This window comes from Apodemus sylvaticus, chromosome 11 (genome assembly GCF_947179515.1).
Source record: "Apodemus sylvaticus chromosome 11, mApoSyl1.1, whole genome shotgun sequence".
Taxonomy (NCBI): Eukaryota; Metazoa; Chordata; class Mammalia; order Rodentia; family Muridae; genus Apodemus; species Apodemus sylvaticus.
This window is the reverse complement of record NC_067482.1, coordinates 46,551,840-46,576,327: the sequence shown is the minus strand read 5'-3', so window position 1 is coordinate 46,576,327 and position 24,488 is coordinate 46,551,840. Positions and strand designations below refer to the sequence as shown.

The 24,488-nt window shown below is 40.9% G+C and overlaps 1 protein-coding gene across 1 annotated transcript in view; it reads left to right on the top strand.

Moving 5' to 3' along the window:
• Nwd2 (NACHT and WD repeat domain containing 2) overlaps nucleotides 1-24,488 on the top strand; it is a 160,972-nt gene that overhangs the window by 83,903 nt on the left and 52,581 nt on the right. The window contains exon 3 of the mRNA XM_052199248.1: nucleotides 18,163-18,279. Coding sequence (XP_052055208.1) covers nucleotides 18,163-18,279 — 117 coding nt within the window. The remainder of the gene's footprint in view (nucleotides 1-18,162; nucleotides 18,280-24,488) is intronic.

The following is a 24,488-nucleotide window of genomic DNA, read 5'->3' as shown; positions in this document are numbered from 1 at the left end:
GATGTAGTTAATTCAACTTTCTTTTTTATTTATTAATCATTTTAATATTTCAAAGGTGCTGTTCTGTCTTGAATCAGTGGCTATGGAATGGGAGGCAAAAAGATTAGGTCTTAGCCAATCAGAGCTCTGAGGATTAATGCTTAAGTTTTCTCAAGCCAAAAGATGCACCTGATGGCCACCCTAGCCTCTCTTATTTCTATATCTTAGGCTAATATCCCCTGTCTATTATCCTATCCTTTGCACTTTTACTAAATATCTCTGTCAAAGTAATTTTCCCCATGCCTTTGCCGTCAGGAGCCCTGATTTGTTGTCCCAGTGAGAACGCCTCCCAGAATGCTAGCTCCAGCCTGTCTTCATTCTCTAAAACCAACTGGCTTCCCAGGAGAGCTGGGAACTAGTAATAGGGGAACCAGCTTCTGCCAGCAAGGAGTTCTTGCTGGGTGTCTCCGCACCTGTGTTTCCCCCTAGATGACGTTGTGCTAACATGCAAAGACACAAATTAAACGGATGCTCATCCCTGGTGGTTCCATCGCTCCAGGATGCCTCTGGAGCCTCTGGTCTATCTAGATCTGTCTTCTTGGTGTCCTTCCTTCCTCACGAAGCAGTTCAGACCTTATCTGCTTAAGTTTCTGTCAGGATGGCATGTTCTTTCCATGTTCTGCTTTGAATGTTAGTGTCCTAAAACAGAACTCATACTTTTTTCTTTACCTCGGTTTCCAGCTGCTACTATTTCCCATTCTTTAAAACACAAGCTCATGACTCACAGTGAGTCCACTCCTCCACCCTTCCAAGCCCAGGTCCAAGACGCCAGTGCTCCCTCTGAGTCATCTGCCGTGGTGCTCCTAGAAGCTGATCTTCTTTCCGTTTCACAAGTCTCTGCCTTGCTTGGATGTGAACGTCTAACAGAGCTTTTTGTTCTGACCTTTCTCTGTCTTTCCATCTTGTTGTTTTGTCTAGACTCCTCACTGCGGCTGAAACAAAATTCTTTGAAACAATACTTACCAGATTTCATTGATTCTCAGATGCAGGGCTTTGCACTTTTATTACATTTGAAATTAGAATTGAAGACAAAAATAAAAGGTGTGGCATCTTTGAACTGACAGCACATTTTTTTATTGTTGTTGAGACACAATACCAAAATAGCCCGCATTGATGCCACTGTGCACCGCGGCCTGTGACATCATTTACAAAGTATAGTAGCAACAGCATGAGTTTTTAGTGCATATATACAAAAGTTGAAATGTCAAATCTGCAGTACAGGGCAAAATCCAGCCCTGTACTCTGGACATTGCTTGACATATAACCTGTGGCTGAGTCTTGCATGGGTCAGTGTCTAATTTCCAGAACAACTATGTGAATTAAATGGAAAAAAACAGATAAAGTCCTTCTGTTTGTTTGTTTGTTTGTTTGTTTTCTTTTGAGTAGAGCTTAAAATCTTGGCTCTTACTGTGATAGAACCCAAAATAAGAACAATTTTTAGACATTGCAGTTCATTGTAATAAGGCTGTACTTCAATATCCCTCACATCCCCAAAGGATTTTACCTCCATAGTAGCTAAGCTAAGAGTTGACAGTTCTGCTGCACCAAGGAATGAATTGTAGGCATGATTATTTGGATACAGATTTACTGCTATGGTCAAAGCTATTTGGCTTGAGTGATTGTCATCATTCTCAGCCCACAGGGAACAGGTTATATTCATTTAAGAAACAGATTGAATCATTAACTACTAGAAACACCTTTGATTGTAGTAGGAGGCAGAAATGTTCTAATCACATTCATTTTTTACATTTTAAAATGTAGATTGCTTAAGAACTATGAATTCCAACCTATTCGTATAAAACAGACAAGTATATATATAAAACTGAAAAAGACTTGATAGATAAATAATACTTTTAAATGAATAAAATATGCTACCATTGTGATACAAGTTAATACATAATATTTTGTCCATATTGCTATTATTGTTCCTTATTGTATTTGATTTATCCTAAAATGTATTTCATAGTTCATTCTTTTCTCTAAAGCTTAAAATGTCAGGACAGTAAAAAGAAATTTGGAACAATATTTGTAATTAATGAAAATTATATACAAAATTTTTTTAAAAAGGAAATCAGATAAACAAGGTAAAGAAGTGGGGAAAACAGAGCACTGGCCCATCATGACACTTGAGCAATGCTAACTTCCTTGTCTTTCACAGTCTTCATTCTTCTTCCTCACCAGGAACCAAGTATCAAGAAAGGGCGTACGCTCTTTTCCTGGCTTTCTGAGTATCATAAAAGATCTTTGAACTAGCAGTCCCAAGGTATCTGTTCCTCTAAGGCAGTAGTTCTCTACCTTCTTAATGCTGTAATCTGTAATACAGCTCCTCGTGTTGTGGTGATCCCCAACCACAAAATTATTTTTGTTGTTATTTCATAACTGTAATTGTGCTACTATTGTGACTCACCATAAACATATCTGTCTTTTCTGGTGGTGTGGGTGACCCCTGTGAAAGGTTTGTTCAACTGCCACTGAAGGGAACGTAGGCCACAGGTTGAGATTGGGTTACCTCACTCAGGATGACACTTTTGCTTTAAGAAGTGTGTTAGTTACATCAGTTATGGAATGAGTGCTGCCTTCAGAAAGCATTCATTACATCACATACAAGAAAAGATGATGCAGCAAGACAAAGACTATGGTAGTCTGTGCTCATGTAACAGAATACCTGAGACTCATTTGTTAAAATATAGAAATTTTTCTTCACAGTTGTAATCATCTGGAAAGGAAAAATCAAGATGGTAACAGGTTTGGTTCCTTGTCAGGGTGCAGCCTCTGTCTCCAACATGGCACCTTGGTGTCTGTATCCATGTACTTCATGGTGGGCAGTAGAAGGGCAGAGAGGCCACCTTCCCCTTCTGCCAGTGACCTTTAAAGCTTTAATTTACCCATAGCAGTGAAAGCCTTGTGACCTCCACACCTCTCAAAACTCCACTCCCTCCAGCAGCCGCAGTGGGGATAAGTTTCCTACACTCAAACTTTAGACATTTGTTTCAATTCCCCTGATTATTTCTTCAGCACGTTGGCTACTCCTGTGGGATTCTACCTCTCTCTGGAGCTCTACTTTATATATATATAGAGAGAGAGATGAGGGTGTTTTTTGTTATTTTGCTTTAAGAAGACAGAGCTAGGACCTACCCCAATGTGGCTGCTAAAAGGATGGGAGGAGGTGGGGACAGAGTTCAGCAGACTTGCCCCCATTTCCTTTCTTTGAGCTCTGCTTCAGAGGTGAGGGGGTCTAAGTGAGATAAGTGAAACTAAGCAGGTAGATAATAATTCTCAGGCATGCTTGCTCTCTTCTCTACAAAGGACACTCGAAGGAGGTTACCTCATAACACTCTGCACCTACAACTGGTATACCCACTTCTTAGTCAACATGACAAGAAGTTTGACTATAGAGTCAAACTCAGTCCATATAGATGCCCTCTAACTATCATATCAAATCATATCATATCATATCATATCATCTATCACCATTGAAAGCTACTACCGATGCTTTGGGGAGGAATATGGACCCCACAAAAGACCTGGGGTGAATAAGATGACTAGGGCACAAGGAGCAATAAGGGAGACAGTGTGGAGGCTCTTTATCCAGAGCAAGGGAAGAGAAAGGTGGCCAGCCATCAAGGAGACAGGAAAAGGCCAGTTCATGGTTTCCCCTTGCCAGGAGCCTCCCCTCCAGGGGGGGGGGACTGGTGGAGTCACAGAGTAGGACTCTCGAATGGCTTGAAAATCTGAGGGTCTCGGACTGTCTAGCTCTCTAACTGTACTGAAATGATGGTGATGACTTTTTAAAAGTCCTAAAAACTTTCTTGCTCTTTCTGAGGGTAAAAGACTGTTGGCTTAGGCGATTAACACCTGTAGCCTAACAGTAGGAGGATTAAGCCATACAGCCTTTGTTCTATCTCAGCAGGAACTGTGCTGCTCTAACTTTTAGCCTGCTAGTCAGAAGTCCCAGGAAGAAAATGGGACACTTAGAAAGGTGGTTATAGTACTACCTGAGGACCCAGCTATACCACTCCTGGGCATATACCCAGAAGATGCTCCTACATGTAATAAAGACACATGCTCCACTTGTTCATAGTTGCCTTATTTATAATAGCCAGAAGCTGGAAAGAACCCAGATGTCCTACAACAGAGGAACAGAAACTGTGGTATATATACACAATGGAGTACTAGTCTGCTATTAAAAACAATGAATTCATGAAATTCTTAGGCAAATGGATGGAACTAGAAAGTGTCATCCTGAGTGAGGTAACCCAATCACAAAAGAATGCACATGGTGTACACTCACTGATAAGTAGGTGTTAGCCCAAAAGCTCAAAATAAACAAGTTACAATTCACCAGCACAGGAAGCTCAAGAAGAAGGAGGACATAAGTGAGGGTATTTTGGTTCCTCTGAGAAAGGGAACAAAATAGTCACAGGAGCAATTAGGGAGACAATGTGTGGAGCAGAGAGGCCACCCAGAGACTGCCCTACCTGGGGATTCATCCTATAAACAGTCACCAAACCCAGACACTGCTATGGATGACAAGAAGTGTATACCAAAAGGAGCATGCCATGGTTGTCTCTGGAGGGGCCCTACCAGAACCTTACAAATACAGAGGCAGATGCTAGCAGCTAACCATTGGTCTGGGCGTGGGGTCCCCAATGGAGGAGCTGGAGGGTGGTCTGGAGAAGCTGAAGGGGTTTACAGCGCCATGGGAAGAACAATGGTATCAGCCACTCAGATGCTCCAGGACTCCCAGGGGCTAAACCATCAACCAAAGGGTACACATGGTTCCAGCCAAAAATGTGGCAGAGGAATGCCTTGTTGGGCATTAGTGGGAGGAGTGGTCCTTGACCAGGTGAAGACTCAATAGATGCCCCCAACAAAGGGAAATCGAAGGAGGGAAAGTGGGAGTGGGTTGGGTAGAAGGGCATATACGTGGAGGCAGAGGGTGGGAGGAGGGGTTGGGGGTTTGGGGGAGAGGGCAAATCAGGAAAGGTTTTACCATTGGATATGTAAATGAAGATTATATTCAATAAATTTAAAAAAAGAAAAGTGATTATAGAGTTTATTACTAAGTTGTAAAAAGTTTCCTAAGAAAGCTATCTAAGGGGAAAATAGGAGAGACCCTAAGCTGGAAAAGGGAAATTTCTTCTAGGGAGGGGGAAAAAGGAACTTATACATCTTTCAGAATACATGATCACATGTTACAATGTTCATCACAAGTTCACACACACAAAAAAGTCAAATCACAAATTGAAATAGAAGTTTACAACATCGAATGTTTACATGCATATCCATTAGGCATAATTATCTGGCTAAACGTCCATCACCTGTCTTACCTCCACAGGTTCACTGAAGATTTAAAACCATAACTAAGTTATTAGTGAAGTTTTGTATAAATAAATCCAATCAATATTTTATCTTCTGTTCTAGCACCTATTATTAGTTCCCTTTTTATGACCTTTGGCTAATTGTTTTACAACATCTTGGAATGTGCTCTGAATAGGAGACAGTCTGGTTACCATCTAAGAGCAATTAACTGGTGACACTTGAAAGACTGGCAGAGTTCTCATTGCAACTTTGACTATCAGAAAAGGACCTATTAGAAGTCCCACTATAAAAGAGCTTAATAATCACAGATATAATTTTAGGAATTCTTTTAGGATCATCATTAAGACTTAAGTCATCTATTTGTCTATATAGCATCACAAGACTTTGTGGATCTGCAGAGATGTGCTCCAAAGGGGTGTGATATTACTTAGTGATTGTAATGTATGTTAATAATAACAGAAAAAGCATATTATCACTTCTCGGCCTTTTGGCTAAGATCAAGTGTAGGAAAAACATATTAATAGCAGGAATCTTTCCTAAAATGAATTCCTTATAGCCTTGTCTAATAAGGGCTCACCTGTCGCAAGTTATATAATAATTATTAGTTTGTTCCATTATGGTTCTTGATATCCTCTCCCCCAAACACAGCCCTGACTGTCTACAGCAAGCTTGCTTGCAAGAGCATAGATTCCTGTGTTGCTTCTCATGCACTTGGCATTCAAGAACTCCCATTTTCCCCTTCAGTATGTGGGGTCATCTTATTAAACAGTGAGAAAGCCAAGACTTGCCACAAAGGCTCCATAATATATCACTCTTAACTAAAGGTTAGCTTAACTAATAGCCCTTTTTATCCTGCTAAGCGGGGGATGGAAATTTTGGTTTAAGCAAAAACAATTAGGCTATGTATATGCATAGTTATATACATCGTAGTCGCAGACTGGGTTAAATTTTGTGAAGGTCAGATTAGCATGGCCTTGCAGATGCTTACTGTTTTCCTCTACATTGTCTCACCAAAGGTCTCATACTCCATCAAGCCAGTCTCTTCTGTACCTCTTTTCTTGATTTCTTTTAATTATAGAAGTATATGCTTGACTTTTTTTTAAATCCACATATAATATTTTTTCGATCTGTCTTGGTCATATCTCCCTCTCCCCCTCTCTCTCCACCCTTACCCCCCCCACACACATTATCTATCTCCTTCCCAACTTCATGTCTTTTGTAAATAACCCACTACATACAGCTCATGCTGCCCATATGCTAGTGTGTGTGGATCCAGGCACTGAATCATAGGAAACGTACCAATGGCCAGCAGGAAGGACTCCCCAGTCCATCCAAGACTTATTTCTCTATGTCCTACAACAATGGTGGGTGGTGTCCTTAGCAATAAGGTTGTATCTAGTTACAGAGCAAGAGCAGAAGCCTGTCTTGTTTGGGGTAACAACTTCATACAGTAATGTATGTCTTCTGGGAGCAGCATTGTTTACCCATGCAGGATATCTCTGCTGAAACTTCTTTCCTTGGCTGTAATTGGCTTAACGACTCGGGGTTTCACAAGGCTTCTTAATACCTCCTTAATGCTGTGTATCTACTCCCACCCTCTGACTTCCCTCACCTTCTGTTCCCATCTCCACTTAAAACCTTAGTTCCCAATATCCCCACCCTTGTTCTCTCATTTCATTTATGTTCTACTAACCCCTTTTACTGTATTTCATATTTTTTACTTTGGTTGCAAGAGCATAGGTTCCCAGGTTTGTTTCTTCACGAGCTCTTCATTTCTGCCTGCTCAGGCATCCCAAGATGTGTTTTGTCCCCCTGAGTTACCAACATACCTTGCAGGCTTTGTAACTGACACACTCTGTTATGCTGCCCTTGGTCTCGCCTGCACCTTGTCAACTAATCACCTTCCTCTCTTTTCTATTTATCTAATGGATGCCTCTGTCTACCGGGAAATGCACAGCTCTTCATTGAATCGCATCACTTCACTCGAGCCAGAGGTCTAATTTGTTTAGTCACTTCACATTTCAGTGCTGTCCATCAGAGCCTAGCCAGGCCTTCCCAAGCTGATACTCCCTGGGAGTATAAACGTGTTACATCATCCATCTCCCATCCTTGTGAGAGAGCCAGGTTATGAGAGTGAAAATAAATGAAGAGGACAGCAGGCAAGGGAGAAGGAGAGTGTGGACATGACCTTCATTGTTTTGATTTAATCACAATCTCTGCACCATGCAGTGGTTCCTCTGAATAGCCAAGTCTGACTTCAGACACGATATTATTATTCCTCACTTTAGTTTGTACTCGGGGGGGGGGGGGGGGGGCGATCTTCTAAATATTTCTCCAAAATATAGAGTGGAAGCCTTGGGGGAGATTCAGGATTTAGTAAAGCATTATTCTTTGCTAAGCCTTCATTTCCGCTAACTGTGACTGTCTCAATTATCCCCAGCAGTGGAAACCACCCAAGAGAATTTGTCCTTCAGTAAGCAGAATGAGAAATAGTCCCCAATTTTCAGGTGACATTTAAGTGTCTTGGTTGAATACACTCACCACAAAGCCTTCTGTAAATCCTAAACTCACAGTACTTAAGTTTTTCCCCGATTACTTTTCCTGTTTTTTTTTTTTTTCAGGATGAAGGGAGGAACGTTTTAACAAATATTCACAGACTAAAGGGTAGCTTGTACGAAAGATTTGCTTTGTCCATGATTAGGTAGAGATCACTGAGAAGTAGTTAACTCGTTCACTTACCTAGAGTAAAGCATTTCTTCTACCTGGTCCTCAAGTCCTTCTGACCATAGAAGTTTATATCATAATCTTAGTGTCTATCCAGAAGCAGGATACAGCACAGTTCTTTGCTTCACTTTCACGTGTATTATAAAGTCTGTCCAACCCTCTTTGGAGGAGAGGCTCTGTAGCTGTCTTTTAAGGCCAATCACAGGTATCTCTGTAGCACCTCCTCACCAGTGTCTACTCTTCATCTTATGTATCAGGCTTGTTTGGTAGCCTCAGAGCCCTGTCCACACGTCTTCTGATAGCTACCAGATGACCAATATTGTTCAAATCAATAAACTGAAAAAAAATCTAAAAATCTTTGGAAGACAAATCTCTGGACATGTCTGTGAAGGATAAGCTAAACTGGGTAAATCGACATGAGAAGGTCCACCTTCACTGTGGGCGGACCCATCCTCTACGCTGGAGTCAAAGAGAACAAAAAGGAGAAAGCCTGCTGAGCCCCAGTCTTCATCTCTGTGCTTGCTATGTAACTGTGAGCAGCGGCCTCAAGCTCCTGCTGCCATGACATTGCTGCCGTGATGGATTCCCCCACCCTTGAATTGGAAGTCAATTAAACCCTGTCTTCCTTGAATGGCTTTGGGCAGTTTTGTTTGCTTGCTTGCTTGTTATCACAGCAACAAGACAAGTAACTGAGGCATTTTGTAATTGCATATTGCCTCAGGAATAGTTATGATACTAGCAACACCAGGGTTGAATAGGCCCTGGCCCAAGGTCGCTGAGTCTCACAGGGTATGTAGTCATGAGCTGGCACTGACCCATGTGATACTCACTGCCAAGGATGCACAGGTGCTGTGGGCATGCATCATGGAGGCAGGGGGCGGGACTGGGGGAAGAGGTCAGTGGTCTTACTGTCTTGAACTTTCAGAAAGGCTTGCTTAAGCTGAATCCTTAAAAGAAAATGGGTAGAGAAAGTTGATCTGCTGGAAAAAAAATATGTATTACAGGAAAAAGAAACATTCTCATGGGCAAATTTGGAGAACTTGAAAATTATGCAGAGTTTACTGTTAATTTGCTTAATCCTTGCTATGAGCCTAGGATATGAATTCCATCTTTCTTATTTGGGGGTGATGTGCCCACCCAGCTTCCTTCTGTTAGATTCCCGTGGCTGGATCTTGCTCTCGTTCTGTATTCAATGTTTGAGGAGCCTCCACACTGATTGCCAGGCTGGTGGTACACGATTTAAATCCCAAAGACAGTGCACACACAGTCCCCTTTGCTCACACCCTCTCTTGCATTTACCACTGGTTTCTTTGATGACAGGCATAGTTTATTGATCATTTTCATCTCTCTTTTTGAGAACAATCTGCTTCTTTTAGTCATTCACTGGTAGGATGATCTATAGAGTCCAAGGATCAGTTTTCCAAGACTTTACAGACTCAAGATCATCCCCCATCTGATGTACAGGTGGCAATGGTTTTCTCCTATTCTCTGCACTGTCTGTTCACTCTGCTGTTTGTTTCCTCTGCTGGGCAGAAGGTTTTTTAACTCTGTGTGCTCCCATTTGCTAATTTCTGTAATTATTTCCTGAGGTGGCAATGGTTTTCTCCTATTCTCTGCACTGTCTGTTCACTCTGCTGTTTGTTTCCTCTGCTGGGCAGAAGGTTTTTTAACTCTGTGTGCTCCCATTTGCTAATTTCTGTAATTATTTCCTGAGGTGGCAATGGTTTTTTCCTAATCTCTGCACTGTCTGTTCACTCTGCTGTTTGTTTCCTCTGCTGGGCAGAAGGTTTTTAACTCTGTGTGCTCCCATTTGCTAATTTCTGTAATTATTTCCTGAGCTATTAGAGTTCTTAAAAAGATATCCCTAAAAACTGGAGTTTTTTAATGTGTGTATAAAAGCAAAGAAAGCTAGAGAAATCTATTTTTAAAAAATCCAAGCTAACTATAATGTGATAAGATTATTTTTAAGCGCAAAAGGAGATCATTCCCTAGGAGGAAATGTCTTAATAAATAAAGACCCACTACACTAACAACAGCTCTCACTTCAGGATAGGATTTGTTTAAATAAATAAATAAATAAATAAATAAAATGTAGGGTGAGAACAATGGCTCAGTGGGTAAGTTAAAGCATTAAGACTTGAGTTAAACCTGGCAATGGTGATGCATGCCTTTAATCTCAGCACTTGGGAAGCAGAGGCAGGAGGATTTCTTACTTCAAGACCAGCCTGATCCACAGAGTGAGTTCCAGGACGGCCAGGGCTACACAGAGAAACCGTGTCTCAAAAAAACAAAACAGCAACAACATCAAAAGGCCTGACTTAAGATACCAGCACCCAGCACCCAGAACCCAGCACCCAAACAAAAGCTGAGTGTCGTTAGAAACATGCCTATAATTCCTGGGCTGTGATCAGCAGAGACAGGAAAATAAGTAGGGCTTACCAGCTGTCAGCCATCAGTCACCCTAGCCTCCAAGTTCAGTGTGACCTTGTCCCAAGGGATTAAGCCAAGAAGAGTCCTCCACTGGCCTCTAGCCATGCACAGGCATGTGCACCCACACTTGCAAAGTTGTGCACACTGCACGCTCATTCACCACCATAATCAAATTATATCAGACATATACTCTCCGACTTTCATGTTTTATATCCAGATAAGGTTCTGACACTGAAACTAATAGAAAAGAAACTGGGGAAGACTCTTGAGGACATGGGCACAGGGGAAAATTTCCTCAACAGAACACCAATAGTTTATGCTCTAAGATCAAGGATTGTCAAATGGGACCTTATAAAACTACAAAGTTTCTGTAAGGCAAAGGACACTGTCAAAGGGACAAAACAGCAACCAACAAATTGGGAAAAGATCTTTACCAATACTACATCTGACAGAGGGCTTATATCCAAGATATACAAAGAACTTAAGAAGGTAGACTCCAGAGAGCCAAATATCCCCCTTAAAAAATGGGGTACAAGAGCTAAACAAAGAATTTTCACCTGAGGAATATCAAATGGCTGAGAAGCACCTAAAGAAATCTTCAACATCTTTAGTCATCAGGGAAATGCAAATCAAAACAACCCTGAGATTTCACCTCACACCAGTCCAAACAGCTAAGATCAAAAATTCAGGAGAAAACAGGTGCTGGCGAGGATGTGGAGAAAGAGGAACACTCCTCCACTGCTGGTGGGGTTGCAAGCTGGTACAACAACTCTGGAAATCAGTCTGGCGATTCCTCAGAAAACTTGGAATTATACTTCCAGCGGACCCCGCTATACCACTCCTGGGCATATACCCAGAGGATTCCCCAGCATGTAATAAGGACACATGCTCCACTATGTTCATAGCAGCCCTATTTATAATAGCCAGAAGCTGGAAAGAACCCAGATGTCCCTCAACAGAGGAATGGATGCAAAAAATGTGGTATATATACACAATGAAGTAGTATTCAACCATTAGAAACAATGAATTCATGAAATTCTTAGACAAATGGATGGAACTGGAGAACATCATCCTCAGTGGGGATGTTCTCCAGTCTCAAAAGAACACTCATGGTATGCACTCACTGATAAATGGATATTAGCCTAGAAACTTGGAATACCCAAGACACAATGCACATATCAAATGGTGCCCAAGAAGAAGAAAGGAGTGGCCCCCGGTCCTGGAAAATCTCAGTGCAGCCGTGTCGGGGAATACCAGGACAGGGAATGGGAAGGGGTGGATTGGGGAACAGGGGGAGGGAAGAGAGCTTATGGGACTTTCGGGGAGGGGGGATCCAGGAAAGGGAAAATCACTTGAAATGTAAATAAAGAATATATCGAATAAAAAGAGAGAGATCTATAAAACAAAAAAAAAAGAAAGAAAGAAAATTTGTTTTATTACCTTTCACTTCTGTGGTGCCAGGTATTAATTGCAATTCTTCGTGTACAGGACGCAATGGTCACTCTGCCATTAAGCTACATCACCAGCCACTTGTGATTTCTTTTTATTTGTTTTTTAGTCTTTTTTTTATTCACTCCACATTCTGATCATTGTCCCCCTTCCCAGTCACCCCCTCCCACAGTCCCCCCCTCCCCCAAAGCTCTCTTCAAATAAGCGACAGTATTAGGGCATTATAAATTCAAATTTGATTTTTTTGGAAGGTAGATGGCAGTGAAACACTAGGTTACTATTTCTTACAAGTTGCTTGATAGCTTTATATAATGCTGGCATTTAAAAAGGAATTTTGCCTGATTTCTGGGGAGGATTTATTAAGGCTTTCTTGTTTGATTATTTTGTTTTCAGATCAATTGAGTATATTATAATTAGCAGGATAAATCAGCATCCCTAAGAACTTAAAAAAAAAAAAACAAATGAGATGGTTTTAAGTAAAAAAAGATAAATGTCAAATTGCTTCACTAAGCTTTCTCCTTAAATGATGCAATAAATAAAGGCATATAAAGTGTGTTGTTGACGGGGTCGTAGTCCAACAAATAGCCCAGAGCATCATGGGAGTCGCAATGCCCAGGCATTACACTCAGAGCTAAACTTAATTTTTTTAAGTGGATAATAAATCTTGTCTTGTTGAGCACTTTCGTTCCAAGCGGTTTTTACCAGCTATTGATCATGTAAATAGATGGTACATCTATTTGCCCAAATGGAGTTTTATATTGCGTAAGTTCAATGCTTCGTGTATTTATTCCGTTCCTGTCTTTGAGGTTGCTTGATTTTATCTTTTCTCATCATTTAATTCCCATAAAGATAAACAGAAAAGAACAGTTTAATGGAGAAAAATTAGGGGCAGGAGAATATTTAAACAAAGCTACTGAAGTGTGAAAAAAAAAAGAAAGGCGTTTATGAAGAAGGCCCAGAAGAGGGTACCAGTAATCAAGAAGAGGGTGAGAGGGTACCAAAGTGTAAGAGTAAGAGATGCAAACAGTGAGACAAAACAGTGTAGCAGGTAAGTCATTGGATACTCTGCCTTCTGCGATGCCTGTGACGAATGAAAGAGCCCTGTTGGAAATGTTTATCATAGCCAGGCGGGCGGTGGTGACGCACGCCTTTAATCCCAGCACTTGGGAGGCAGAGGCAGGCGGATTTCTGAGTTTGAGGCCAGCCTGGTCTACAGAGTGAGTTCCAGGAGGCTACACAGAGAAACCCTATCTTGAAAAACACCAAAAAGAAAAAAATAAGGAAATGATCATCATGGTCATTTCATCTGCATCTACTTAGTTAGATCTTAATGGTTGCCTTTAATATTCTAGTACTCGGTTTAAATAAACATCTGTTATTCTTGCACCCATGTACTCTATGTGCAGGTAATATAAGAACATTAAAAAATCATAATATAAATAGATGTACAGAGAATCCTTTTGAAACAGCTTTATTAAGATTCGGTCTTAAGCTGTGTGACTCAATGGGAATTTTTTTGGTATATTCACAGTTATGTGGTAATTAGAAAAATCAAATTGAGAACATTTTTTCACCCCAAAAGAAACCCTGTGCCTGTAATAGAGGCCCACCTCTTCCCCTTCCCACTTGCGCTAAGGAACCCCACTATTTTATGTTCTATCATTATGTTCCGACTGCTCATATCAGGAGAATTGTATAACCTTCAGCTCTTTGTAACTGGCCTCTTTTAGTTAAGGCTTGCAACGTTTACCTGCATTGTAGCCTGTAACTGTATCTCATTACCTCGCTGGTTGCCTAATGATCTCATGGTAGAATGCTGGGTTACCCCTGCATTCTGGCAGCTATGAATAATAAATGTCCTTATGAGCATCCAAGCACAAGTTCTCGTGTGGACACATGTGGTCATTATTCTTGGGCTTGTTTCTCTGGATAGTATTTCCGGGTCATATGTGAACCCTGTTTGAGCACTTCAGTAGCTGCTAGACCCTTCATGGTGTTTGAGCCACCCAGAACACATGGAGTTCCCAACCTCTCCTCTTCTCCGATCTTTTCTGTTACAGACACCCTGGTGGATACATAATTGTGATCTTACCTTGGCTTTGACTTGTGTTTCTCTGATAATGAATAATGCCAAGTATCTTTTTTTATGATTGTGGGAAATGTGTATACACTCTTTGAGGAGCTACTTAGATACTCTGCCCATATTTGTTTTTTTGTTTTATTTTGTTTTGTTTTTGAGACAGGGTTTCTCTGTATAGCCCTGGCTGTCCTGGAACTCACTCTGTAGACCAGGCTGGCCTTGAACTCAGAAATCTGCCTGCCTCTGCCTCCCAGAGTGCTGGGATTACAGGTGTGTGCCACCACCGCCTGGCCTCTGCCCATATTTAATTATTATTTTTCTATTGTTATGGAGTCGTCCACATCGTCTATGGAATCTTGATGTTCTGATTTATAACTTCCTTCCACTGTGTTGTTATTTCCATGTCCTTGCTGTCTATCCTTGTTTTCATTGGCATATATTTGCTGTACCCAGCATTGAGTTTCCTAAGGATAGTATTACCATGCAACCACATGATATATTTGAACTTACTCCCCGTATGCTCCCATCCTCCCCTTCACTCCCATCCCTACCCCCAACAGTCCTCTCCACACACACCCCCAAAATAGCTTTGCTCCTACTTTCATGTCAGATATACAGAATGTGATTTTCTGTATCTATAACGATAATCAAGTGGTCAGCAAGATGGCTCAGCAGGGAGAGGCACTTGCTGGGCGAGCTTGGCAACCTGCCTTAGATCTCTGGACCCACATAGAGGTGGCAGGAGAGACTCCATAGATTTTTTCCTTGATTCTCCACACAAATACCATGGTATGCCCATACCCATAGCCACCTTCACATTTTAGCAGATTTCTCAGTGTTTTATTATACAAAAGTATGGTCTGTGTGTGTGTGTGTGTGTGTGTGTGTGTGTGTGTGTGTGTGTGTGTGTGTCTATTTCTTTTCTAACTATCCTGCTCGAATCTCCAATACAGAGCTGAACAGAAGTATGTTCCACCTGGTTGAGAGAATGTCTGTTTCTGTTTCTACATTTTTAGGTATTTTTATCATGGGATAGGGTTCAGTTTTGTCAGTTTTCTCTGCCTGTTGAGATGATCAGGTAAATGTTGCCCTTCACTGTTAGTATAACGTATTATATTCGCCAGTTTGTCTAACATTTTAGCCAACCTTGAATTCCAAGCAAATCTCACTTGGTTGTCTTGTATGATTCTGTTTCTATATTTCTACACAACCAGATTGGGCTTTCTAATATTTCAATGAGGATTTTTGCCTTACGATCATTAAAAATATTAATCTATAATTTCCTTATTATTTTTTGTATAGTTTCTGTATACTGTAGCATGTGACTTCTGGTGTTAGTGGTTTGAGTCTCCTTCCTTTAATTTTGATTTCCACTAAAATGTCATTTTGTTAACCTTTTCAATAATTCTTTGTTTTGTTGGTTCCCTCTATTTTTCTAGCTTATACATTTCCATGATGAGCTATTATTTCTCTCTTTTTGATTGGTTATACTGTTCTTGATTGCTCTTCTTTTTTTTCTCAGTACCTTAAAAGGGGCACTCAGTCATTGATTTTAGATTTTTTAACATAGTTCTTTTTAACTACAATGTTCTTCTCTGGATGCTACTTTGACTGCCTCCCATAACTTTAGCATGCTGTATCTCCATTTCCATTTGTCTAAATTTTTATTTCCCTTCTGACTCCTTTCTTGACCTATGCACAGTTTCCAGATCCTGCCCTTTCTCATTTGTCACCATTTTTGAGGGTTTTCTTACTAGTTATTTTATGACATTTCTTACTCATTATCTTTATGTGGCCTGTCATTCACTGTAACGGTGTCCCACAGAACATGATTTCACATCCATGCAGTATCAGCAAAGAAGAGAAAGACGAGTTCTCTGTGTGTGACTGTTCTCTTGTACAGTATTCAAGCAAGAGTGTCGTTCACACCATGATGGATTTGAATGTGCTTGATGCTTTATTGACTGAGGGCTGAAAATGTCCTGTTTTAGGGGCTGAAGAGTTGGCTCAACAATTAAGAGCACTTGTTGGTCTTGCAGAGAACCCGAGTTCAATTTCCACACCCACATTGACAGCTCACAAGCATCTGCGAACTCTAATCCCAAGGAATCTCGCAATCTCTTCTGAGCTCAGTGGGCACCAGACATGTATGTGGTGTACAAACATATGGAGGCAGAACACTCATACACATAAAATAATAAAAGAAATAAATTTTTAAAAGAAATAAATTGTTTAAATATCTCTTTTAACATTTATATTATTATATATTATATATAAGTTTTTGGCCAACAAATCAAAATATCTAAATAAGAGGCATTTTCTAAATCACACAGAAAGAATATGATAAAAGTACGTACCAAATTACTAATTTCACAGCCCTTTCTGTCCAATTTTATTCATAGATGACTTCTGCGCCTTCCTGAAACTCAGTAGCATGTAGCTCTGGTCTCTAGAATTCAGTGACAGGCATATGCTGTTTCAACGTTGTCCATCCTAAGAGTCAGCAGTTGCAGGAGCCGGGGAGGCCGTGGGAAACTAAACATTGAATCTTTGTTTATTCATCATTAATTTTAAATAGTTCCAGCTAGAGATTCTCCAGTTGATCAGTGGAGTTCTCACATCCTTGCCAGATATCCCTCCTTAACAATATGTGGCTAAACCTTACAATGTAGTTTAAATAGAGGCATTCCTCAAGTCAATGAGAGAGTTTCAGATATGCCGGAAGTCCTGGCATGGACTGTGGAAATAGTTCTTAGAGATTTATTGTCTATGCGGGCTTTGGAAATGGAGTTATAGATGCGGTGGCCCACCATCATAGATTCTGTGATCCTCACAATTGAACAGCAAGCACTCTTCACCAATGAACCATCTCTCCTGATCACTCCCCGTCCTTTCCTCACGGAAATAGTTTTTAGAGATATACTGTCATAGGCCTAAAACCTCAGATTCAAGGTGTCAGATATGTAATAGAAATGCAACCAATGTGGGAACCACAGGCAAAAATCAGGGAGCACACAAAGTCCCTGGAATCTACCTGTGTCGCAGGGGACTCCCCTTCTGGTTGCGTCTCACCCAAACTCATGTCAGGGCCTAGAAGAGAGACAGGAAGTTTCTCTTTCCTGATGTGAGAAACTAGGAAAGAAAAAGCAGAGACCTTCAAAGCCTCAGGCAGAAGCAGTTTCTTTAGACAGAAGCCCATCTGAGTTTAAAATTTGGAGATGAGTGGGTGGAGCACCCTCAGAGAAGCAGGGGGAAGGGAGATGGGATGAGGGGGTTCTGGAGGGGAAACTGGGAAAGGGGATAACATTTGAAATGTAAATACATAAAATATCCAGCTCAAAAAAAAAAAAAGGAAACAGTCGCTTTGTGCAGATAGTGCTGAGCAAAGGAACAGACTCCAGCCACTGATGAGCCGACTTCTGAAAGTTGTGACAGACTTACAGAATCTTCCCAAGGAGTGTTTGAAGTCAGGAGATAGAGGCTCCCATTATTTCTCTCTCAGTAAGGCACACCTTTCTGTTTTCCGACAAGGTTCTTCAGATATATATTGATGAAAGCCAAATTGTTTCCAGATAAAACAAATGTAGTCAAAATATCTATGCTCTGGAATGAAGTGTGATATTAACAGAAAGGGAGGTGTTTTGTTTGTTTTCTTTTTTCTTACCTAAAGAAATATAGGTATTTAATGACTGATCCGTAACTCTTCTTATATTAGTATATACAGAACATAATAATGTACAGTGTGATTCTTTCACAAGTAATGTGTTAAATTATCCCAGATACATTCATTTTTGCTAGTTTAATGTAATTAAAAGCTATCCTCCAGAACCTTCAACATTTAGCCTTTCCTTTTCTCTGGGCGTGTCTGATGACTATATCAGAAATAGAATAAGAAATCCAGTGCTCATTCCCAAACCGTCATAAGGCAAAAACATGTCTCTTTAGATAGAACTTGAAAATCAGTACTCACCCCCTTGCCCCTCTACCAAGGGCACGCATGCTGCTGAGAGAAAAGTGGACAGTCGCATTAGCCCGGCATTGTGAACAAGATTGAAGTCCACAGGGAAATCGAATTCCCGCAATGGGGAATTAACACTGCTTCATCCATTTGTCTGCAGGTCATAGATCTGTACTGGGGAGTGGCGGAAGATGAATGGGACAGCCCCGAGCTGCAGAAGATGCGAATGAAGTTCCTGGAGGAGTGCTTGAAAACCTCTGCAGGTCCATGCTTTGTTGTGGGTATAAAAACACTAATGCTTTCTATTCGGTCACGAGAATGTGAGAGCATGTGCTCCTTGGTGGGGATTAGGATTGTGGGTTTTGTTTTGTTGTTGTTTGTTTGTTTGTTTGTTTGTTTGTTTTTGTTCCAAGAGGAAGCTTTCACTGGGCAGTGGAGGTGCATGCCTTTAATTCCAGTACCTGGGAGGCAGAGGCAGACGGATTTCTGAGTTCGAAGCCAGCCTGGTCTACAGAGTGAGTTCCAGGACAGCTGGAGCTATACAGAGAAACCCTGTCTCGAAAAAAAAAAAATAAATAAAAATAAAACAAAGAACAACAAGAAAAAAGTGCATTGGTGGTTCAGTGGTAGAATCCTCACCTGCCAAGAGGAAGCTTTCTTGAGTATTCACTTTAAAGAATTTTAACTGTCTTCTTATCCACAGGTGTAAATGAAAAAAAAATCTCTCTAGCTTTTCACAAGGAATGTTACAAATTAATGGTAGTATTTTTTAAAATGTTCATGGGTAGAATGCCTGGAGCTGGCCAGGTATCCAGCTTGCAGTCAGCAGTAAGGATGGCTCTTTTGGTCCTGCCGTAAGTAACACAGCTTCCCTCATCCAGCTGCATGATTTACTCCATCACAGTATCTTTTTATTCCCCCAATATTTCTTTAAATACATCAGCTGAAAGACTTCATCAAGTCAAACCCAGCAGGAAACGGTACCTCATGAGTTTGCATCTATGGTGATACCCAGACTGAGGCCCACTATAAGCGTCAAACATGTCAACATGGTCTTTTCAAAAAGAACATCACTATTAGGTAGGTGTGCTGTTCTGACAATGGCAAGAACAGTGGCAGTTGTGTAAGAGAATCGGTTCTGTAGTGGGTGAACGTGTAAAATCACTTGCGCACCTTGCATAAGAAAGCCATACCTTGAATCCAAAACATTCCTAGCCATGCACTAGAGCTGAAACAGGATGCTCTCAGGCATGACCATCATGGTGGGCATAAATACTGCAGCAGGAAGGCAGACAGACATACTCTGGAGAAGTAGCTGGGAGCTTACACATTGAGATGATAACCACAAGGCAGAGTCAGAGACAAATACAGAATGAATGGGGTTTTGAAACTCCAAAAAGTATACCTCTCGTGGGGGGAAGGGCAGTGACACACTTCCTGCAGCAAAGCTACACCCCTTTCAAAATGCCACACCTCCTCCAAAAAGCCACACCTCTTAATCCTTCCCAAACTGTTACACCAGCTGAAACCAAGCATTCAAATATATGAACCTATGAGGACCATCCTCACTCAAACTACCACAGTAGCATATTTGTATAAGAGAGTTTTTAATATTAGTTTGCCTATCCTTACACACTCAAATACACATATGAGATCCTACAACAGTGATTTCAGACCTGACTGGCTAGTTGGAAAGTTCTTACCAAAGACAATAAATTGAATCAAGATCTGTATGTTCCAGGCACTGTTGTTAGTGATGGGCATCTACCAGGGTAGTGTCATCTGGGTAGTCTTGATTCAAACTTAGCAATGAGCTAAGACAAATAAATCTCCCTACCCTCTTGAAGCATGTATCCTTATGTGGTTAAAAGTGGAAAGGGGCAAGCAAAAAAACTAAACAGTATTTTTACTCTGTCAGATAGTGATCAGCACAATGGAGGAAATATTCAGAAAGAAGATAGACTATGACATTGATGTGTTACCATGGAAGATAAAAGGAATGGGAAGAGAAATGGGCGATAAAGAAGCAGGCTGATATGGTAGATCAGTGATCTTCATCCACTCAGGCATGTCCTTGGCAGGTTCAGGGCACAGCCAGCAGGCCACTGTACCTGGAAGAGTGGGAGCAAAGGAGGAAGATGAAGGATTGAGGGATGCCTCTTGAGACTTTAGAATTTATTTTTAAAAGTGTTGTACGTCATTGTGCTCAGTATAGTTAGGAACTGTCAATCTTGTAAAGAAAACTGTATTAAGAGAATAAATATTTCACTTTTACTCTGAGTGACAAAGGAAGTCGAAGAAATGTGTTGAACAACAAGGTGAAAAATGATCCTACTGATCTCTTAAGAACCATCTTGCTGCCGAGCAGTGGTGGCACATGCCTTTAGTCCCAGCACTCGGGTGGCAGAGACAGGCAGATTTCTGGGTTCGAGGCCAGCCTGGTCTACAGAGTGAGTTCCAGGATAGCCAGGGATACACAGAGAAACCCTGTCTAGAAAAATAAAATAAAAATAATAACCATCTTGCTGTGGGTCCATAGTGGAGCTGGGACACACAGACCTTAGAGAGTGTTGCAATACTACACAAGAGAAACATACCTGGTTTAGGGATTTGAAGAATAGATGTGTGATAACAGTGACCTAAGTTTGGGGAAAAGGTACGTCTGGAGTGTATCACCAGCTACACCATTGTTGTGGTTTGAATGAGAAGTGCTCCCCCGCAAGACTCCCATGGTCCCCAATTGGTTGTACAATTTGGGGTTGACATCCAACTCTTAGATGGAGGTTTACTAAAGGAAATACGTCACTAGGTTCAAGCTTTGAGGGTTTACAGCCTTGACCAACTTCCAGGTCACTGTTTCAGTGTGTGGACAAGATGAAGGCCCACAGCTTCCTTCTTCAGTTGTCATGTCTGCTGCCCACAGCTGTGTCCCCCACCATGATAGACTCTCATCTTTCTGAAACCAGACATCAAAGTAAACTCTTTCTTCCATAAGTTGCTTTTGGTCTTGGTGTTTTTCACAATAGTGAAGTACCTACTATAGCAATCCTCAAAGTAAATAATACAAAATAATAATACACTAAAGCAAGGGAGATGGGAGAGAAATCCAAGCTCCCACACACAGGTCCGATCAAATCCTTTCATACCCAGGAGGCTAGACTGGAAAAGTCCACCACCGTACAAATATCATGGCAACTCAGGTGCCATGTTCTCAGCAGCTCTGTCTAAATCCAGCCTAGGAAATTCAGAAATACAGACATTCACCCCATTTCATTAATCTCTAGAATGATGTGCCTAAACCAAAATTACTTGTATCTATTAATTTCAATAACTTGTTAGTGGAAGAATGAATAATCTGAAGGTAATGGGTTCTAAGAGTAAAGGTTGACTAGCAGGACATCAAGAACAACTTACCTGAGTCTGAACCAATCGTTGACCCTTCCTTCATCCCCTTCTTACACATTTAGCCTCATAGCAGCTGTGAGGAAACCCAGCAGTTAGGTAAAGGATAATTTACCTTAACGGTCCTAAATTACACATGGCTAGCCTTGGTATTTATAGGAGAGATTACATCTCGTAGCTTTCCCTGTTGTAGCTATGGTAACTACGATGGCAACAGCTCACTTGTGTCACTCATGAGCGACATTCTCCTTGCCTCGTTCTCCTTTTAGATATTTACACAAATGCTGGTTCCCCTGTGGGACACAAAGCTTAACATGATAGTTCCCTGAATGCTAAAGACTTTAGCAAGAAAATTTGCCATTGTTGAATGAAGACAGATACTAGCTTTCATTAAATACAGAAAAATCAGGGCCAGGCAAAGCTTTCATTTGAAACAAGCAGGAGTCCCAGGGGGCCGTGGACAGAAACAATAAATGTGCTTGACTCCTTAAATTTTATGTTCATTGACATGCAGGCTATGCTGCTAATAGTAGATAGTTACTTTTTACAGTTTTTTTATTACAAATATTACGAGAGGCTAGAATTGGGGTGCTGATCCTGACCTCAGAGATTAGCTCAGGAAACACAGTAGAGAACAGACATCAGTGCGGAAGCAGGAGGAATCTGCATATCGAGTAAAGGGGGGAACCAGCTCCCAGAGCCCCCGTGGTCTCATTTCTGGCTCAGAGGGGTGAGCAGAGGCCTCACTATGCTCGGTTATCTCCATAAAGATGAGGAGAGAATGGCAGAAAGAACCAACTTCAAAGTTTTAGTACAAGACTCAATCTGCTAATGCATGTCTGAGTTTTTGCAAAGTATAAAGTTTCACAATCTCTATTATCAACCCGTGATTTTATACATAGTAAACAATGACATTATACTGAACATTTTTCTCGTTAAAGATGTTACTGACAAAAGACATTCTTATTCCTATGCTGAGTGTGTATGTAGTTCACAATGTCGGTGATAAATCATTACATCATAAAAGCAAAACATAAATAAATAAATAAATAAACAAACAAACAAACAAAAGTTACGTAGAAAAAACGAATGGCAAAGAAATTATACCAAACCAAAAGTTTCTGCACAGCAAAAGAAAACAACTCAGAAAAGAGACTATTACAGAATAGGAGAAACATATTTCCCTGCTATTAATCTGATGCAGGATTATCAGTCAGAATTTGGTTTAAAAATAAAGATAACCCAAATAAAATGTTAAATGATCTCAAAAGATATTTCTTTCAGAAAAGTTCCCATGAGTAATAAATATATAAAATGTTCAACATTTTATCCACCTGTGTTGTACAAATCAAATCTACAATAACATTTCATCCTATTTAGGTTAAAATGTCTATTGTCAAAAGTAAATTTAAAAATTATCAAAGCTGGCATCAGTGTGGAGGGGAAGGACACGTAAACACTGTTGGTGGGAAAGTGAGTAGTCCCAGCTCCTGTGGAAAACAGCAAGAGAGTTCAATTGCAGATACCAGCCAGGAGGGTCCTTAACTACTGACAGAGCTTTCATAGCATCTGGCCATGCTTGGATAAACATCTACGTGAAGGAGACTCCACATACAAAAGACAAACTTATTAAAGACCAGCAAGATGTGTACACTATAGCTGGCACGTGGGGTCATGTCATCTCTATCTGTCATCAAAGCTCTTGCTGCACATGTCTGACTCCACAGAATTGTCCCCTGGCATCATGCTGTGTGTGTACCCACACACATAGATCATGCACATGTATATACAATGGACTATTTGTTGTAGTAATTTTCTTAATCTCAATCAGGGGTTTCTACCTGCCTTTGATCATCCAGTTCCCAGATAAAAGACAGGAAACTTCTATATTTATGATAAGCCTTAACCAGCACTAGAGCTGAGCAGATATCTACCCTTTCTGCTATTATGTCTACCTCCTTGCCACTAACCCTGAAATATGGCTTGCCATATACCATCTGGGTGACTCCTACTCAAACTGGCCAATTCTCATGATCATTGACCCCAGGGTGCCTCTCTTCTCTCCAACTTTCATCTCTTCTCTTGGGATCTTCCTCAGACGCCAAACTTGGGAACTGAAACACCACCCAGACAGCTATAGGCTGCCAGCATCTTGTCCCCAAGGGACCTTGGGGGCCAACATTTACATTCCAATACATAGTAATAGAACAAAGCTTTAACAACTATTATTCAGTCACAGAATAGGAATCTTGCCAGTTGCACTTAGATGAATAAACTCTCTGGATATTGTATTAAGTGAACTAAGCTAGATGCAGAGAAACAAACCTCACTTGGTTTTATTCACAAAATAATTTTAAAATGCAAGGAAAGGTGAAGGGAGAGCACTTGACAATAGAAAGGTTTCATTACTGCTCTTGAAGGAGAAAACTAGGAGCATAGCATAAAAGAATATACAATATAATTATCTTACTATGTAGGTGTGTGGAAATGTCAGGGCAACTTCCAACAATTTATAGTTCACATATGTAAATTATCATCATAAAAATATGGCTCATCAGGTAGTGTCAGGATGTCTCAACAGGTAAATGTGGTTATCATCAACCTGAGCTTCTTCCCAGGAGCCACGTGGCAGAAGGAGATATCCAAGTCCTGCAAGTTGGCCTGGGTTCCCACATGCCAGCTCTAGTGTACACATACACAGTAAACAAATGGTGTGGATGGCGTTTTTCCCTCTCTGTTGGAAAATTGTAAAATATAAGTAGTAGATGTTACTTTGCTAGGCATAATTTCACCAGATTCTTTTAAATTTATTTATTTTAAACTGCCCATCAAATCCCAAGGAGTCTCCTGTTTCTCCTGAGCAGGACTGAGATTCCGGGTGTGTCATCACCACTTGCAGTGTGCTGGCTCATTTCATGTCCACCTGACACGAGCCATAGTCATTTCAGGTGAGGGAATCTCCATTGAGAAAGAGCCCCACTGGATTGGCCTGGAGGCCCAAATGTGGTGCAAAACTCACTGTGGGCAGTGCCACCCCTGGGCTGCTGGTCCTGGGTGCTATAAGAAAGCAGGCAGAGTAAGCTT